Here is a 20,479-nt window from a genome sequence, read left to right as displayed (position 1 = left end):
GGAATGGCTACTGAGTGACTGAGCCTACTTGTCTGACCTTCCCCAGGATCTCCACTGAGCTGTGAGCACAAGAGCCCCCAGCCCACCAGAAGGGGCGGGGGCAGTGTCTGGTGGATCTGGATGGTGTGGTGGCAGTGTCCCATGTGATCCTCTCGCCTGCCCAGTGGCTTCTCTGGAAGAGTGACCTGCTGAGACTGAAAGCTTCAGCTAAAGTGACCCCAGCACATTTAATGTCTTCAACTGGATTTAATTTCTAAGCACTTGATTCAATTAACTCAGCAGGAATTGTGGTAGGAGTTCAGGCATGAGAGGGGGACAAGCAGCTAAAAGAAGGGCTGTCTCTGGGAGCAATGCCCTGCTCCTGGCTCTCCTCTGGCTCTGGAGGGTTCTCCACAGACCTGGCATAGATGCTGGGGCATAGACAGAGCATGGGCAGTCCCTTTAGGGGTTGAATTCTAGATGACGATAGGACTCCTGTTTGGAATTCTTAGAAAGGATATATGTCAATGGACCAAGAGATGGGCTTTTACAATGGAGGGCAAGGAGTCCTTCGCTACTGCTTCATGCCCTTGTTCATTTCATAGGAAAGGAATCCATAAGCAGGAAAGGCAAGGAAGGCTATACCTCTCTGAACATAACTGGCTTCCACTAGGGCCAGGAGACTTAGGAAGACAGTGAGCATAGGCAGGGGTTCCCTAGGCAGACCAGACTAACACCTGGGAGATGACCTTAATGCTGTCATTGAGAAATGAGGTCCGAGTAACAGAGATGAGAGAAACAAACAAACAAAAGACGCTTAAAAGACCATCCCGTACAAATCAATTTTAATAACTTCAACTTGCCATAGGCTTCCAGCTCCAGCTCCTCTGGAGTTTATCACTGTGGAGAACACTACATGCCCCAGGCAGAGCTACCCCATCTAGTGTTCAGTGACCCAGCCCCTGATTGCTCAGGAATCTGCATCTACACATGGCAGCATGCTGGTGGATTCTCTGGAACGAGTGCATATCTGCTCAGTGCTGGAGCCACAGCTCTGGAAGGCAAGTATCCTAAAGAGATTTGAAGCTAAGTGGAATAGCAGCCAGGGAGGTCCCAGACCTGCTCTCACTGCTGGTTCCTGCACTTATTCCCAGTGTCTTCCTGTGCTGCTTGTTCCCTGCCAGCCCGAGGGCTTTAGAAAGTGCTTTAGAAGGGGGCAGATCTCAGAGCAGCAGCTACTTTGAAAGCAGCCGCAGGGTAGGGAAAGCCTACATTAGTCCAGTGGAGGCTGTCCAGAGGAGGAAGATGGCCAACTTCCCAAAGGCCAGGAGACTTGCCTGTGGCTCCACCCAGAATATGAGTAGACAGAATGGCCTCTCCATGATGCTCACCTGGCCCCTTTCAGATGGAGGGTTCCCTGCCGCCAGCAGGTTCTCTCCCTTCCAGGCACCAGACCACAGCAGGAACAGATTCCTCCCCAGAGGAAATTCTTAGGCAGGCTGGATGTAAACAACAGCCGGGTGAGGGGGATGAGGGGGCGGAACAGTGGAGGGGAGCTCAGCAGAGGCAGGAGAGGCTCCCAGAGGAGAAGGTGATTGGGAAGGTGGGGAGGCTGCTGGAAAGGGAACCAGCAAAGTAGGCACCTGAGGGCTCCAGAAAACCTGTTAATGTTTATTTCACACACACACCCTAAAGACAGTTTAAACCAGACTGAAAATTAAAAGCTAAGGTTGTGACCCTACAGTGCTGACCAATCAATGGGCTGGAAGGCAGGGGAGGTAACAGGTACTCCTGGTGCCAAGAATCAAATCCAGAAATTGGTGGCAGGACAGCAGGGCACTGGGCAGACTCTAATCTCCAGTCTCCTAGATTTAGAAAGTAGAAAAAAGGTCCTCCATTCCTACACTACCTTGAGCTGAGCTAAGGGTCCTAACGATTGGACAGAGTGCCTGCAGGGGCAGGGGACACAGATTTCAATCCCAGCTCAGCCCCAGGCCCAAAGAAAGCAGAACTGGCTCTATCTACATCCGAGAGTCTGTTTTCAGAAGCCTCGGAGAACCACTGACTCTAGGGATAGTGGCATCATCCTAAGACTTGCCCCAACAGCCCCTGAAAATTAGTCAGCAGCCACAATTTGTAATCTCAATTGGAAATGTGAGGGGGTATCCAGGGAGCCCACGCTGGAAGTCCACATATTCTTGAAGGCTTCTCCCTGTGCCCACCCAAACCCTCCCCAAATAAGATTATCCCAGGTTTCCCCCCCGGCCCCTGCTGTCCAAGCTCCACTGAAGCACGGCCTTCACCGAGAGAAGTCGGTATCTGTGTTATTCTCCAACCTTGGGGACCGCCCCTTTCCCCAGTCCCCCTCCAGCCCAGGAGCCTCATGGGTAAGGGCAGTCAGCAGCTGCTCAGATATGCATGGCCTCAGGAGATAGTGGAGAACTCCTTGAGCAGGACTTCCTGGCTGAGTGTGTGGAAGGCCAGGTTTCTCCGGACGTTGGTGCTAATGGATCGAACCTGGGAAAGGGTTGGGGAAGGTGAGAGGGCACAGGCAGAGAGAAAACAGAGGAGACGGTTGGTTACACACAACAGAGGGCAGTGCCTGGGGGACAAAGCCAGGATTCAGTGCTACATGTTTCTCTTAGGAGATGAACCTTTAATAGCTATCATTTCTGCAGGCAAATGAGCAAATAGTTATGTTTCAGTGGAAGGAAAGAAGAGGGGCCGAGAGACAGAAACTTTAGTGGATGTGAGAAGAACATCTGGGCACCTGAAGAAGTAGAGGTAAGCACAGACAGGGAAGGAGGTGGAGCTCAGACCTTTGTCTCTGCCTCAGCCATGCAGAGGGGGACAGGTCTGGTCAGTGGTCTGACAGAGGAGGAGAAAAATGAGACCAGAAAATGAATTTATGATCTTCTCACTCTTTCTTTGTATTCATCTACTTTTCTGGGTTGGAAAGAACACCTAGAGATACAGCCCCTGTCTGGCATAGATGGCAGGAGTACGATGCAAGGAGGCCAGTGACCGGAAACAGGTTATACAGTTTGTGAGCCCCAGGCTTGGAAGCAGGACCCAGGTTTAACTCCTAGCCCAGTAGTCTTTCCAAACCACAAAGAAGCGCCCCTGCTTTACAGGAAAGACTGGGGCATACCCCTGCTCTGTCCCCACTGCTCCCCTCACACTTTCTCCCCACAGACTGAGACCCCTGCAGGAAGTGCTGCCTGCATCAGTGGAGAAAGGACCTGTGGAGATGGAGTCAAAGGGCCAAACTTCCTACTCTGAGTGGGTTCTAGGAGGAATCCACTGCACACTTGAAGGAGCATTATTCATGGGAAATAGAAGTGAATGCTGTATGAGAGACAAAGTGGGGAAAAAGGAGAAAAAGTATGTGGATTTACCCTGGGTCCCAAAGACCAGGGACCTTTCCTCCAGTTCCAGCTTAGCTATGGAAAATGTAATGAAGTCATCAGGCAGGTGGCAGAGGAAAGGGCAGCATGGCAACCAGCAGGCAGCTCAAGGTCATTAGCTCCGAGTGGGACCAGACCCTCTTTGCTACCTTGTGTCAGAGGTACAGATATAAGGAAAACTGAGTCAGGTGAAGCTAGTACCAAAGGGCCAGAGACAGAGCTCCCCTCTCTCCTCTACACTCTTTTCATCTCCAATGTCCTACCCTCTTTGTGAAGTCTGGTCCCCCAGTAAAACCCCCATATCAACTTAAAGACTTGCCATGCACCCCGTAAAAATGTTAGACTCTGCTCTCTTTATATTAATGGCTTCCCCCTGTTCCCAACTCACTCACTTCCAAAGATCTTCCTCACCCTGGGGAAGTCCAAAATCTCAGGACTCTCATGTCAGGGTCAGAGTTGGGCTGTATTTAGCACAAGACAGATAATCTACAATCCAGCACCTTCATCACAAACTTGGCACGGGGAAGTAAAAGGTCTGGTCTGAGGTGCGTTCTACCCGAGCAGTGGGAGGGCTGAGCTACGGAAAGGAGGTACAGTGTGTCCTGGTTTTGGCCCCCAGACACAATGTTCATTTTCAACCAGGCAGGTGGAGTGGCAGGACTGAGACAGGCAGGCCTAGCTCCACCCCCCACCGCCCCAGCAGCTCTGAGCAGAGGGCAGGAGAGAGACCACCAACAGGGAGAGCCTGGTTCTGTGGCAGAGCTGACTGGGAGGTGGAGTAGGAGGCAGAGCAAATGCTCACTGGCTCCAGGTGGCCAAGGGTGGGGGCTGCAGAAAGCTGAGTGATTGGAAGGGGGGGGCGGGGGTAGGGGTGAAGACTGGAGAACTAGATTGCGGGGGCGAGGTGGGGGAGGGCATTCAGACCAGGAGCCAGTTAGGAATTTAGGAAGAAGTGATTGCATAAGGAGAAGAATCAATGACTCTCATTAGTTGCTTGGTGGACAGGATAAGGAGTAATGAGCCAAAGCTGCCACTGGGAACACATGTCAAACCCCAGGCCCAGCTGGAGCTGTTCAAGGGCTGTCTCCATGGCCGCAGAAGAGAGATGGATGGGCAACGCTGCCTCAGAGAGTCCTAACCCTCACCCTTCCCCGCCTGGCACCAGTACCCTGGGGAATATCTTCTCTCACTGCCTGGTCCTGGGCTACTTTGGAAGAGAAGTGGCACACCCAATCTCAGCAGAGCCCTCGTTTTATTTCACCAGCCTTTGGCAAACTGTGTTCCCCAGACGCACACCTGAACAGTATAACCCACTGGCTGGGAAAGGGCCCTCAAGACACACAGGTAGGGATGGAGGCGGGGCAGACTCACCAGCTCTTTGAAGAAGGCAGCTTCCTTGTGCTGCTCTGAGTAGCGCTCATACTGGTCCAGGCCATCCTGTAGCTTCAGTGTGAGCGTGTCATAGTTGGCTCGTACTACCTCCAGCACCTGGGGGAGGTCAAGGGCCAGGCAGGACTTAGGCCATTCAAAGCCTAGGTCACTCGGTCCCCACACCCCTCCTGCTGCCCTACTGGGTTGGAGTCAATCTGGAGCAATACCTCCAAAGACTATGCTCACTATTTATCACCCACAAGAAAGTCTGGATACACATAGCAATTCCTCAGATTTCTGGGACCATTTATTTATTTATTTTTTACGATTTCATTTACTTACTTGACAGAGAGAGAACGAGCAAGCGCACAAACAGGGTGAGCAGCAGAGGGAGAGGGAGAAGCAGGGAGCCCAATGTGGGGCTCGATCCCAGGACTCTGGGATCATGACCTGAGCCAAAGGCAGATGTTTAACTGACTGAGTCACCCAGGCACCCTCTGGGACTATTTTCTAATTTCTTCTATTCCTGGCTTTTCCTCACCCATCCCACAGGGCCAGCAAGGCTGTTTACTTGGGATATGGTAAAAGAGCACGAGAAGAGGTGCCAGAACAGTGAGTGTCTGAGCTCAGTAGCATCCTGACACCATCAGTGTGTTCTCAGCCATATCCTGCAGCTTTCTCTGGCCAGGTTGTCACAGTTGCTGAGTAAGACTTTGCCAATGTCTCCTTTTTCCCTTTCTGGGAACCACATTTCTTCAGTCCCGGGATGTTCCTCAGCACCATCTGCCACTTGTTTTCATCTCTCCATGCCAACTCAGTCTTCCCATCCATTGCCTGGATGGAACTTTTGGGCCTTCCAGCCTTGGGATGTAAGGGATACTTTCCTGACTACGCTAGAGCTGACTGCATCTTTTGTTGTGATGAGGGCTCTCTCCCCTTTCTCTAACTTTCTGTGGGGGTGGGTGGATTCAGACCTCCACTGACTCCAGGAACCGTGGACCTCTGTGTTTCCAAAAGGAAGTTCTGATGTGACTTCAATTGTTAAGACCATGAAGTAAAGGTAAGGACAGTTAGGGGGAAAGGCACTACATCAAGACAAGTGAGTTGGGCAGAAAGGAAAGACCAGGAGATGGAATGACTGTTCATTCACTGGGGTAATCTGGGTGCTAGCTATTTTGTAACTTGATCTGACTAGGGAGGGAAGTCTATGATGTCATGGAGAGCTCCCAGCTCAGTAAGGAACTTGGGAGGAATGAGTGAGGCTTAATTTTTTTTTTTTAAGATTTTATTTATTTATTTTCCAGAGAGAGAGAGAGAGAGAAAGCGTACAAGGAGGGGGCAGGGGCAGGCAGAGGAAGAAGCAGGCTCCCCTCTGAGCAAGGAGCCTGATACAGGACTCGATCCCAGGGCCCTGGGATCATGACCTGAGTTGAAGACAGATCCTCAACTGACTGAGCCACCCAGGCGTCCCATTGTGAGGCTTAATTCCTTTTTTTTTTTTTTTTAAAGATTTTATTTATTTTATTTGACAGACAGAGATCACAAGTAGGCAGAGGCAGGCACAGAGAGAGGAAAGGAAGCAGACTCCCTGCTGAGCAGAGAGCCCGATGCAGGGCTGGATCCTAGGACCCTGGGATCATGACCTGAGCCGAAGGCAGAGGCTTTAACCCACTGAGCCACCCAGGCGCCCCGAGGCTTAATTCTAACAGAAGGCAAGGGTGAAGAGTAAAAGCTAGAGTCAGGACGGTCAGAGGGACTGAAGACGGCCTCTTGAGGGGGTGCAAAGTACCTCTGGGCTGTTCTCACCAATTCACTCTTATGCTAGGACACACTTCACTTGGTAGCAGACACTTCTGTCTGCCAAGAATTTCTGAGGGGCGAGTAATGATGGAGAACACAGGGACGGATGTGTCCTTGAGTCTGGGGGAAAGGGACAGCTAGGGCAAAGGTCTGGCCTAGGTTCCAGGTTCAGTCTCCTTTCCTCCAGACACCCAGCTCCTCAAGGTCACTCTGCCTGGCTATGTTCCACAGACCCTATTATCAGCTGGCTCCTTTGCTTCTAATTCCATTTGTCAGCTCTGTCAGCAGGAGGACCGGTACTCAGCAATGGCAGTCACCCACAAGATAATCCAGCCCTCTCATGCATGCGGGCTGTGCTTGTACCCGAAATACCTAGAGCCAAGGTCTTGGTCCAGAATTGAATGTCTCAAACCCCCCGAAAAGCAAAATTCCTCCAAGATGGAACAGCCCCCAGGAACCAGACAGAACAGAATAATGCATGCTTCCTTAACCCTGAACTCTGGGCAGCCTCAGCAATGCCAATGACCCAGCATCCCGGGCTCAGCCTTCCCTAAGGGATATCAGGTTAAGACAAATACCATGCTAAAGCCAATTCTGAGAAGAAGGTGCAGCATGTCAAGAGATACTATATCCTGAGAGCCTCAGGCTTAGGTCATGCTGCCCTGATCACCTGGGCTTTCTCTTCTTGCCACGGCCTAGTGGAAGATCTAAGATCTCACTCAGAACAGGGATTTTTCACTTCTCAATAAATTTGGCTTTTGCCAGAAGAATTTAGTTCAATTTTTTAAGGGAGGTGAAAGCAGAGAACGTCCTTAAGCTATCAGTTCTTTGGAAGGAAACCACAGGCCTGGCTGGACTTAGTGCATGATTTCAGCTGTCCTCTTATCCAGGTCTTACTTCCTTTCTTCTTTTTTTACCCACAGGTAAGTTGCCCTTCAGTTCATTCAGCCTCTTCCAACTCCCACTCTATTCACCTCTCTTAAATCCCCAGGAGAAGAAGATATTCTAAGTTTAGGTCTGGGCCCTAGCCCACTTGGGACTCTGGAACACTAAGCTACTTACTTTTCTATTCTAGGAATTTGCTTTCCGTAGCTTCAGACTTCAGGAGCACATCCCATTTGGGCTTCCCATTTCACACTGGCATGGGATGTGGCAGAGGGCAGTACTCAGGCAGAAGGCAATCTCCCAGGGTGCTTGTACCTTAGGTTTTACCACAATTTGCAATCTCAGTCTCTGGCTTCCTGGCCATTCCCAAAGTCCTTCCCCATTTCATCAAGTAACACTCTATCTCCCAAGTGCAAGCCCACCTTCTGTCATCAGGCTGTTGGGCTTGTGGGCTTCCCGGAACCATGCCCACCACCTCAGCTCAAGGCAGTCCCTAAAGCAGAAAAACAGCAACAAGCCACAGGCTCTCTAAGGAGTCCCTAGACCACCACATATGGCCCTCAGTAGACAGAAGCCTGGGTCCCTGCAAGGGACCTAACAGAAAGAGAACTTAACTGGGAATCCCACTCTTACTATGGATCTTAGACAATTTACCTAACCTCTTTGAGCCTCAGACTGTTTCTCTCTACAAAATGGTATTTTTTTATATTTTATTTATTTATTTGAGAGAGAGAGCACGAGTGCGGTGAGGGGAAGAGGGAGAAGCAGGCTCCCTGAAGCAGGACTTGATCCTGGAACTCCCGAATTATGACCTGAGCTAAAAGCAGATGCTCAACTGACTGAGCCACTCAGGTATCCATATAAAATGGAATTTGAACTCATCTTCCTAAAAGCACATGGGAATAAACATTTTGATTCCTCAAAGTAACATAAAACTGATAAAAACATTATCATCCCAATGGCTACACAGCCATTGGACAGCTCATGGGACTCGAGAGGAACTGTCTTCATAGCCTAGGAAGTACTTACCTACTTCAAACTAACCTAAGGAACCTATGTGTATAAATAATTCTTCATCACAAAGGAACAGCTTCTGGATTTAAGTGGAAGACACAAATGGCCTCAGTTTCAAAGATCACATGCCCTCTTCTTTGCCTTGAAACACTCTGCCTCAGGTAAGGGAAGAACAAACTGGGAGTGGGAAAGGGACCTAAACCCCTCCCCTGAGATCTCTAGAGGAGAAGGGCCTGACCTAGGCTTTAAGGTCAGAGAGACATAAATTTTGGTCCCATATCAACCACTAGTGAGCTAATGTAAGCTTATACACATTACTTAATCTCTTTGAGCCTCAGTTTTCTTATCTGTAAAATGGGGATAACACTACCTACCCTATAACCTTATAAAGCTGATATAAGGATGATATGAGATGACGGTCCAGTGTCTGGCACATAAGGAATAGCTAATAAATGGTTACTAATTTTACAATGAAAAGTTCTTTCTGTTGACAATAGATATTTGGTAGTTCTTATCCCCAGATAGTTCTAGCCACAAGCCAGGAGATAGGGCCTTGCATGTCTTCATTCAGATTCTGGTAAAGAAGAAACCTAATTTCTCTATTCAATATGAAAGCAGGCTTCCACAATGACCGTACCATCCTGAGTGTAACTGGCAATGCATTAGCCAGAAGTCAAAGAATGTCCACTACCCACTGCTTAACAATCTTGGTGTAATGCAAGAGGATAAAGGTTAAAGGAAAACTGAGCAGAGATGCCCAGAGAGGCCAGTTTTGCATAATACAGGTTGTGAAGCTCCTGGCCATATGAGGATCAGGAGGGAGAGAGATCCCAGTGCACAAACTTTGTTATTTTAAAAAAAAAAAAAAGTTAGTTCAAATCGCTGAAGAGGTTTCAGACACACACACCTTTCCCCAAGCACATATGATAGGCATTCCCCACAGACTATTCAGTAGCCTGTGCCCCATTTTTTTTTAACAGAGCCTTTGAAATGGAAAGTAACTTCTAACCTAAAGATAGCAGCAAAGGAGAATCACCAATGGAAAAGTTCCTGGCAAATGACTATCCAATCTTGATGTCAGAAGTCTATGCCTTGTGCCTGAAAAATTGCTTAGTCTCAAATATCTGATGGACTGAATTCCCAGAATGAAAATTAGACAACTAAGTAGTAGGATGTGACCTGACAGCAAACTTGTGTTCGTTTCCTTCTCAGTCTGAACTGACACCTACAGTGTAACCTATCTGGGCAGAGTAGGTAAGGCTGCCACCAGCCCACTTCCAGCCAGGGCAACATGTAAGGCTTTCCCTAGAAGCCAGGCTGCCAAATGAGGATGAAACCACAAGAGGACAATAGAGACTTCTTATAGAACAGGAAATAAACATGGAATGTATCAAGAGTGCAGTGGGATGTAATAGAAAGGGGCTATAGAGTTAGAGGAACCTGGGTTCCTATCTTGGTATCATCATCTAGTACTCATACGACCTAGATCTGTCTAAGCTTTAGTTTCTTTATCGTGGAAACAGTCATCATCATACAATTTTTTCTGATATTATAAAGATTAAAGATAATATATGAAATAAACATAAAAATATAAATCATAAGATCCAGCCAACATAAGGTATCAATGAATGAAGGCTATTGAGATTGAAACAAAATAAGAAACAGATGTAAGAAACACCTGATGCATTTGAATAAGATGAATGAGGTGGTGAAATGGTGGCCACGAAGGTCGGGAGCTCTCACTAATATATAAGGAGAGTGATATGGAAGGCAACCATACCTCTTTTTGCCAAAGTGTTAACATGGAGACAGAACCATAGAAATAATAGTTCTGGAAGGGAACCTCTGAAATCACCTACCTCATCCATGGCCCTCATTTCACAGATGAAGAAACACATATCCAGAAAGATTGTAAAGTACCCAAAAACACAAAGCTGGAATTAGGCAAGACAATCTTCTGACTCCCAATCCAGTGCTCTTCCTGTACTGGTAAGCTAGTTTAACCTGGGGCACATTCCTTAGTTTACAGGCTAAGCTTAATTTTCCAGAGAATAAACATTCAAGGAATTCATACTCACTCCTAAGTAGTGGGAAGCATGATCTGTAGAGAGCTGGAAAGGTAACCTGGTGAAAGCCTGGTTTGATGCTTACATTTTCATTACTATCAGGTTCTTCAGGGCCTCAGGGCTTGTCAGTTTCCACCAATAGCAGCTGCAGATCCTGCTCAGCCCTGCCGTAGTTGGTATCAACTACCACCAAAATGTACAGACCACTCCAAACTCAGTATCAGCAAAATCTAGTTTGGGTTGCTATTTTATTTTTATTATTTTTATTTTTATTTTAGAAAGAGAGAGAGCACAGGCATGAGGGGCAGAGGGAGAAGGAGAGAGAATCTCAGACTCTGCCCTGAGTACGGAGCTCACACAGGACTTGCTCTCAGAACTCTAAGGATCATGATCTGAGCCAAAACCAAGAGTCGGACACTCAACCAACTGCACCACGCAGGCACCCCTGGGTTGCTATTTTAATTATTTAGTACTCATTTAGAAGCCTGAAATACAAAGGTCTTTAATCTTCCATGGGCTTTCTTTGGCTGCAGCCATCAGGTGGTCTCCAGGCTTGGGACTCGGGGTGTTCAAGAGATTCAATGAGGGGCACCTGTGGCTCACTCAGTTAAGTGTCTGCCTTTGGCTCAGGTCATGATTTCAGGGTCTTGGGATAGAGTCCCATGTTGGGCTCCCTGCTGGGCCTCCCTGCTGAGCAGGGAGTCTGTTTCTCCCTCTCCCTGACCCCTTTCCCTGCTCATGCTTGCTCTCTCTCTCTCTCTCAAATAAAGAAATAAAATCTTAAAAAAAAAAAAAAATTCAATGAATAGGGGCACCTGGGTGGCTCAGTGGGTTGAGGCCTCTGCCTTCGGCTTGGGTCGTGATCCCAGGGTCCTGGGATCGAGCCCCACATCAGGCTCTCTGCTCAGCAGGGAGCCTGCTTCCTCCTCTCTCTCTGCCTGCCTCTCTACTTGTGACCTACCTCTCTCTCTCTCTCTCTCTCTCTGTCAAATAAATAAAAAATATCTTAAAAAAAAAAAAAGATTCAATGAATACCTTGTACCATGTGAACCCTCTCTTCCCCCCTTTTTAAGTAAGCTCTATGGCCAACAGAGGGCTCAAACTCATGACTCCAAGATCAAGAGTCACAGACTCCACCGACTAAGCCAGCCAGAGGCCCCAAAATACATTCTACAATGAATGCTCATACCTCAAGGCCAATTTTCCATTCTCTGAAAGAGACTGTTACCACCCTGTTCCCACTTCCATGCCCTTCTGCTTTAACCCCTAATCATAGAAAAATTAATCTCTGGATGATTTGAAACAGATATAGTAATTATGAGGAGGAAAGAGATAAAGGCTTTTCAGAGGATTTTCATAATAATCTCCATCTATCTCTCCCACTGGACTCTGGCTATCTGCTCTATTTCAGATGTTTATTCACTAGTTAGAGAATATGATTTTTTTAGCTCCATTTTTTTTTTCCATAAGGTGGGAAGAGACAGCTTGAGAGATCAAACTCTGTAACCACAAGCAAGCGCATCACCAGATGTAAATCTGCTATTACCTTTACTTCTCTCTCTCAGGGCTTGAGAGAGCTTACCAGCTACTGCTTATTCTATGAGCTGATGATAAGAGAAATAATAAAAGAATTTGGTCCATAGCAAGTTCTTGGGAAATGAAATTCAGCCCCTGCAACGGTTCCACCTTTGGGACAAACCTCTCCTGGTGCCCAGAGAACCAAGAAGATTTGACTACAAAGGTTTGCTCTCCATGCCACCTATCTAAACTGTTCACTGCTCTAGCATAATGCCCCATCTCTAAAGAAATAGTGCTGAGCAGAATAGGCCTTCAACAACAATCGGTGGCACATGGAGTGCTAGAGAGGAGAGAAGCAGCCACGTAGCTGCAGGCAGTTTGTATGGTAAATGCAGGCTAAGATCTCATTGTCCCTGGAAAAACACAGGTAAGTCAGCCAGGAAGTCAGAAAACTTTTTCCGTCTACTACCCAGTAAACTTCCTCAAACTCAAAGGAAGATAGCCTTTCCTCTAAAAATGAGAATGACTGGGGCGCCTGGGTGGCTCAGTTGGTTGAGCAACTGCCTTTGGCTCTGGTCATGATCCTGGAGTCCTGGGATCGAGTCCCACATCCGGCTCCCTGCTCAGCGGGGAGTCTGTTCTTCCTCTGACCTCTCCACTCTCACACTTTCTCTCTCAAATAAGTAAGTAAAATAAAAAAGGGGGGGGGGCTTCTTTAAAATAAATAAATGAAAATGAGAATGACCTATTCAAGGCATTGCCTAGCTCCCTTCTCTGAATCCGTTATACAGCCAAAATGCTCTGTAAATTTTGGCAAGAAATTGAAGAGAAATTGGAGGTCTGATCCTTCATTTTTCTCTGAAAGGAACTAATCTATGTAGCCAGCCATCCTTCCTTGACTTTCCCCAAACCAGACCTTCCCCACACCTGGTGATGTGTCTCCCAATGAGGAACAACCCTCTCTTCTTCCAGAAGCAATAAAGGTCTGTCCCTAACCTTGCGATCTCACCAGTGTAAGGACAGCCTCTCAGTGGCACTCTCACAGTTAAGTGGTGCTCTGGTCAGGTGTTGGATTGCATGGAAGCAGAATGCAGATGATAAAGAAGCAAAAAGACAATTCTTCCTCCACCCTAATCCATATTTATTCTTCCAAATTCAGAACAAGCTAAACAAGGAGCAGAGCAAAGATGTTCGCCAAGTAAAGACCTTGATGGGTCACTACTGGGTCTAGCTGTACTTGGTCCCTGGAAAAGAGTTTCAACCAACAGCTACTAATTTTCAAAAGAACATAGGAGTACGGCTGTATTTCACTCCCATGTGGAATTTAAGGAACACAACAAAAAAATGAATAGAGGGAAAAAAAGAGAGACAAACCAAAAAACAGACTGCTAACTAAAGAGAACAAACTGTTGGGTGCCTGAGCGGGGGTGGGTGGAGGATTGGTGAAATAGGAGAATGGGATTAAGAGGACACTTACCATTATTTTTTTATTTTTTTATTTTTATTTTTTTAAATTTATTTGACAGACAGAGATCACAAGTAGGCAGAGAGGCAGGAGGAAGCAGACTCCCTGCTGAGCAGAGAGCCCGATGGATGCGGGGCTTGATCCCAGGACCCTGAGATCATGACCTGAGCCGAAGGCAGAGGCTTTAACCCACTGAGCCACCCAGGCGCCCCCATTTTTTTTTTTTTAAGATTTTATTCATTTATTCGAGAGAGAAAGCACATGAGGTGGGAGGGTCAGAGGGAGAAGATGACTCCCCGCTGAGTGGGTAGCCAGATGCAGGACTCAATCCTAGGATTCCAGGATCATGACCTGAGCTGAAGGCAGATGCCCAAAGGACTGAGCCACCTAGGCGCCTGAGAGGACACTTATCTTTTTTTTTTTTTTAATTAACTTATAACGTATTATTTGTTTCAGGTGCACAGGTCTGTGATTTGTCAGTCTTACACAATTCACACTGCTCACCACAGCACATACCCTCCTCAATGTCCATCACCCAGCCACCTCATTCCTCCTACCCCCCGCCCCCAGCAACCCTCAGTTTGTTTCCTGAGATTAAGAGAGGACACTTTTCTTGATGAACAGTGAATAATGTATGAAACTGCTGAATCACTATGATACACACCTGAAACTAAAATAATGCTGTATGTTAATTATATTGGGCGGGGGAGAGTATGGCTCTAGAATCAGTCTGTCCAAACTCATCCTAGCTCTACCTCTTACTAGCAGGTTAGCCTGGGTGAGCCTTGGTTTCCTCATCTGTAATATGAGGATTATAATAATGTTCTTCAGAGAGAAATACAATTGATATAAAGTGCCCAGTCATACCACCTGACACATAGAGAGTGCTTTACATTATTAGGATTCTCTTTAATTTTAATATAACTCTACTAATAACTGCTTTTTGTTTTTCTTTTTTAATTCAATTATTTAACATACAGTGTGTTTTTTTTAAACAATCTTTCATCTTTATCTCTTTTTTTTTAATGATTTTATTTTATTGGAGAGAGAGAGAGAGAACATAGCAGAGGGAAATGGGACAGGGCTCAATCCCAGGACCCTGGGATCATAGCCCAAGCCAAAGGGAGACGTTCAATGGACTGAGCCACCCAGGAGCCCCATAACATATAGTGTATTATTAGAAATAACTGCTTTTTAGAGCCTGAAATTTCAAGCCTTGTCATAAATGAGCAAACTTTCCCCTCCCCCACTTTTTGAAAGAGATGAGTCTTCCATAGGCTTCCCAAAGAGGGATTTCCTGTGGAGGAAAGAATGTGTGAGGCAGAGTGGCAGGTCCTCTCCTGGAGAAATAAACATGCTACTACCACCGATTTCCTTACTGAAACTGTGTCACAGCTAGATTCTCAGCCCCCTGAAGGAAAAGACCCTGTGTTATATTATAGATTTTCCACAATGCCTAACAGAGTCCTAAGAAACAGCAAACACTGAACATGTTTGTGGACTAATTTAGTAACACTTAGGCCCAACCAAAAAGGAAAGGAATTTCTCATCAAGGTCATACAATAAGATTAGAGTTAGGCCATCACAGTATACCCAGCATTCTTCTCAGCGTTCTGATCGGCTTCTAAAGCCTCAGAACCAAGTCCCGCCTTTAAGGAGTGAAAAAGCAAAATGGAGATTCAAGATAAACCACCTTGGACGGACAGACCCATAGACAGAAGCACATACAGGATGGAGCCAGCAGTGCTTAGTATGGTTTGGAATCAGCTGCAAAACTAACCAGTAAGAGTGTCACACCTTTTAAAATAGGGAAAACGCAAGAATCCAAGATCTCTCCTCTTTAGTCCTCCATCTCCTCCGCTTTACATTACTGTGTCAGTTACTTCTGAGTGCAAAAATTTCCACCAGTGTAGTAGGGCCCCTGAAACAGCAGCTGCTGGGAGGGCCATTAGCTCTGATAAGTCTGCAACTCTAGCACTGACAGCCTAGGCTCTGTCAGGTCCTACCACCTGAGGGCAGACTGGTTAGGCTCAGCCCTGATGCTGAGAAAGTAAGTCCTGCACAAAAGATGAGCAAAAGGTTGAAAAGGTGGGTAAGAACATTACTTTACTTCCCAAACACACAATCTATAGCTTCAATTTCTCAAATCAGGTTTGACCCATTCTAAACTGTCCTTTTGAGGTGTGTTCAATTTAGCAATGAATTTCAACTGCACATTCTCAGCTCAACTGTGCAGGGTAGTCATTAGATAACTGTCCAAAACAATCTAAGCAGATACATGGATGTTCTTTGAATAGCCAGGTTCAGAGTCTTGCTGAGCTATTTTTAGCACTTCTTTGCATACTGTAACTAACAGATTTGCGTCTCAGAAGATGAGGAGAAGAAACAATAACGTTCAGAAGCTCCAAGACTAACTAGTACCCAGAGAAGACTGTTTACTTCCTTCAGATACCGTTTGCTTAACCTTCTCTTATACAGGGCAAAGCCTGTCCATCGAGACCTGGCCTAAAAGGGACATGGTGATCAAGCACACAGTTAAAAGGACAAAATGTCAGCTATGCAAGGGCTTCATGTTTCAGTTCTCTTTATTGTTTTGAGGTTTGGGAGTAAGCCTGTGTAAATCATCAATGTAAAGCTGGGACCTGGGCCCAAATACAGAAGGGAGAAATGGGGAAAGGGAAGAGAGATCTCTTAGTGGATTATCTTAAAATGAGTATTAAAATGCTCACTATGTATACTGTTTTCATTTTCCATTCAAGACTCTCTCTTCTACTGACTGAAGTATAATGTTAATGTTATGAGAGTTATGAGAGTAATGTTACTGTTAATGAGAGTTAATACAAGGGAAGGTTTTCTGAAAAGTGAGTGAAATTTAAAAACTTCAGCTGAGTAAGTCCAGGTATACTGTGATACTTTAAAGAAGTTCACGACTTCCACTTTCGGTCATGATGGAGTAGCTGAGAACTGTGAAAGACATAAAGCTCTTCAGACACTGGTAACAGGGAGTGCAGGACAGGTACCCCGACAGAAAGAAAACCAAAGATGAGCACGAAGGTCTTGCTGGGCTAAGGAGACAACCCTGGAGTTTGGGGAGACAGAGGTGGCTAGAACTTGTGAGGCAGATTACCAGAGGTGGCAGTGAGGCAAAGAAAAGAGTGCAAAATTTGCAGTGTTCCCACCGAATCTGTCACTGATAATAAGGACTGCACGTATAGGGTAAAACTCAACAGGATGAGACCAAACAAGAGGATCTGTAAGCTCACACAGGACTGAGAGCTGTTTGAATTTGACCAACCAGAAAGAAAAGCACCTGTGGAATACCCATAAGCATTCCTAAGAGACTCCAGAATGCTCTCACCTTAGTGGTAGAACTCAATTAGCCCTAGGGCAAAGGCTACTCTAAACCTACCCAAACAAAGACTAAAAAGTTTCATGGCTGAATTTAGTCAGAAGGAACAAACTCCCAGTTATGAAATAAATAAGTACTGATCATGTAATGTACAATCTGTTGACTATAGCTGACACTGATGTTTGGCATGTTTGAAAGTTGTTAAGAATGAATCCTAAGAGTCCTCATCATAAGGAAAAAAATATTTTTGCCCTTTCTTTGGTATCTATATGAGATAGATATTGATTAAACTTACTGTAGTAATCATTTCATAATATACATAAATCATGTCATTGTGCTGTACACCTTAAACTTGTAAGTGGTGTATGTCAATCATATCTCAATAAAACTGGGGGAAAAAAGAGATCACAAAAACAACAAAAAAGGCAGTTTGAAAGGGACCATGCTATTCCAAAAGAATTTACCTGCCTTTCTGAACAAAGTCCAGCACTACTTATTTATTTATTTGTTTTTAAAGTTTGTTTTTTTTTTTTTTTTTTTTTTTTTGACACAGACACAGAGAGAGAGATCACAAGTAGGCAGAGAGGCAGGTAGAGAGAGAGGGGGAAGCAGGCTCCCCGCTGAGTAGAGAGCCCCATGTGGGGTTGATCCCAGGACCCTGAGATCATGACCTGAGCCACAGGCAGAGGCTTAACCCACTGAACCACCCAGGTGCCCTAGTCCAGCACTATTTAATGAAGACAACAAAATCTAGCACTCAACTACGTAATACTGACAATGCCGAATATCCTATAAAAAATTACCAGACATGTAAAATGGTTCTTAAGATTTTATTTATTTATTTGACAGAGAGAGATCACAAGTAGGCAGAGAGGCAGGCAGAGAGAGAGAGAGGAAGCAGGCCTCCTGCTGAGCAGAGAGCCTGATGTGGGGCTCGATCCCAGGACCCTGGGATCATGCCCCGAGCTGAAGGCAGAGGCTTTAACTCACTGAGCAACCCAGGCGCCCCACCTGTAAAATGGTTCTTTTGGTTAGAAGGGAGCATTAGTCAAATGAAACAGACCCAGAAATGAGATACTGGAATTAAAAGCAAGGACATTTAAATAACTATTATAGGGGAGCCTGGTGGCTCAGTGAGTTAAGAGTCCGACTCTTGATTTTGGCTCAGGTCATGACATCACAGTCATGAGACTAAGCCCTGTGTTGGGTTATATGCTGAGCATGAAGCCTGCTTAAGATTCTCTCTCTGGAGTGCCTGGATGGCTCAGTGGGTGAGGCATCAACTACTGATGATTAGGTCAGCTCATGATTAGGTCCTGAGATTAAGTCCCACATTAGGCTCAGTGGTCAGCCAGAGTCTCTGCTAGTTCCTCTCCTTCCCCTCTGCCCCTCCCCCTGCTCCCTTGTGTATGTGTGTGCACACTCTAAAACACATAAAATCTTTAAAAAGAAAACTCTCTTCCTCTTCCCTCTGCCCCACCTCTAAAATAAAAAGAGCTATTATAGGGCACCTGGATGGCTAAGTTCTTGAGCATCTGCCTTCAGCTCAGGTCGCTCAGGTCGTGATCCCAGTGTTCTGGGATCGAGCCCCTCATCAGGCTCCCTGCTCAGCGTGAAGCCTGCTTCTCCCTCTCCCACTCCCCCTGCTTGTGTTCCCTCTCTCACTGTGTCTCTCTGTCAAATAAATAAAATCTTTAAAAAAAAAAGGTATTATAAATGTGTTCAAGTATTTAAAAATGTCCATGAACATAATAAGAAACAAAATGGAAGATGTAAAGGACAACATAATAAAATTGCTGAGAACTAGTATTACAGAATATCAAAAGCAGCCAGAGGGGAAAGAATATATTATATAGAGAGGGAAAAAAGAGAAGAATTCACATTTCTTGTCAGAAACTATATAAACCAGAAAACAACAAAATACTATCTGTGCCCCCCAAAATGTACTGTTAAGCTAGAATTCTATATCCACCAACACATCCTTCAGAAATGAGGGTGAAATACAGATCTTTTCAAACAATCTGAGAGAATATGTTGCCAAAAGTCCTGCACTACAGAGATGTTAAAAGAAGTCCTTCTGGCAGAAGGAAAATTACTTTATCTGGGTCTATAAATAGGAATGAAGAACATTGGAAATGGCAAATACATGGATAAATACAAAATACTTTAATATAAATTTTAAAATGAGAAAAAAGGTAACTGACTCTTTAAAGCAAAAAATAATAGCAATGCGGGAATTCCTATGTTGTGTGCATTCCTCCATGTGCCTATGTACACTATTAAATTTGGTTTTTCTCCTGTTTAAGAAATAATAATACTAATAGCAATGTATTTATAAGACCTGGAAGAAAATTTATAAATGTATGACAACACTAGTACACAAGGAGCAAATAGAAACAAATGATTGCAAGGTTATTACATGTTACATGAAGTCATATAACATTATTTTGAAGGTACACTGTGATAAATTAAAGAGCAACCACTAAAAACCAAATGAAGAGGTACAGCTAAAAAGTCAACAGTGGACATAAAATATACTAAAAGACACACAGTTAATCCAAAAGAAGGCAGAAAAGAAAAAAAAGAACAGGTGGAGAAAAAGGAAAAAAAAAAAAACCCAGTAAAATGGCAGATTTTAACTCAGCCATACTGATAAATAAATTAAATGTAACACTTCAATCAAAAGACAGACTGTCAGATTGGACATAAAATTAGGATCCAACTTTGGGTTGTCTAAAGGAAATTCACCTAAAATATAAAGACACAGGTTGAAAGTGAAAAGATGGAGAAGGATATCTTTCTGAAGACACTAATTAAAGTAGAATTGCTATTGTAATATCTGACAAAGGAGACTTCAAACGTGGATGGCTCAGTTGGTTAAGCATCTGCCTTTGACTCAGGTCATGATCCCAGGGTCCTGAGATCCAGCCCTAGGTCAGGCTCCATGCTCAGCAGGGAGTCTGCTTCCCCCTCTCGCTCTGTGCTTGTGCACTCAGTCTCCTGATCTGAGATCATGAACTGAGCCAAATCAAGAGTCAACACTTAACTGACTGAGCCACCCAGGTGCCCCAAATCCTATGGGCATTTAAAGGAAAAAAGGATATAGGCTATATATGAACAACTTGTGCCAATAAATTTAACAAGACACATTAATAAATAACTTCCTTGAAGACACAAATGACTAAAACTGGCTCAAGAACAAGTAGAAAACCTGACTATCCCTAAATTTATTAGAGAAACTGAATTAATAATTAAAATACTTCTCCCAGGGACACCCTCTGCCTACAGCTACCCCCGCCTGTGCACTCACTCTCCTTCTCTGACAAATAAATAAAACCTTTAAAAAAATGTTTCCCACAGAAGTATACTTTGTGTTTCAATTTACTTTGAAACACATAAAAAAATAAGATGGACTGATGGAGAGCCACTTATGGATCAGGTATGTGATAAAATAAAGTGTAAACGACAGAATCTAGGTGGTGATTATATTGATATTCACTGTGTAATTTTTTCATCTTTACTGTGTATTTTCAATTTTCTTTCTTTGTATTTTTTTTGAGAGAGAGAGAGTGTGTGTGTGTGAGTGGGATGGGGGGCAGAGGGAGAGAATCCCAAGCAGGCCTCA

The 20,479-nt window shown here is 45.1% G+C and overlaps 1 protein-coding gene across 2 annotated transcripts in view; it reads right to left on the bottom strand.

The window, feature by feature from the left end:
• Positions 1-807: 807 nt before the first annotated feature.
• ARMH3 (armadillo like helical domain containing 3) overlaps positions 808-20,479 on the bottom strand; it is a 174,758-nt gene continuing 155,086 nt past the window's right edge. For both annotated transcript variants that reach the window (XM_080822780.1, XM_080822779.1), the window contains 2 exons: positions 4,758-4,874; positions 808-2,496 (listed from right to left, as the gene is read on the bottom strand). In XM_080822780.1, coding sequence (XP_080678906.1) covers positions 2,404-2,496; positions 4,758-4,874 — 210 coding nt within the window. In that variant the 3' untranslated portion in view covers positions 808-2,403. The remainder of the gene's footprint in view (positions 2,497-4,757; positions 4,875-20,479) is intronic.

The sequence above is a fragment of the Martes martes genome (genome assembly GCF_963455335.1).
Source record: "Martes martes genome assembly, chromosome: 14".
Taxonomy (NCBI): Eukaryota; Metazoa; Chordata; class Mammalia; order Carnivora; family Mustelidae; genus Martes; species Martes martes.
The sequence above is the reverse complement of the archived record's forward strand: the minus strand, read 5'-3'. Positions and strand labels throughout refer to the sequence as shown.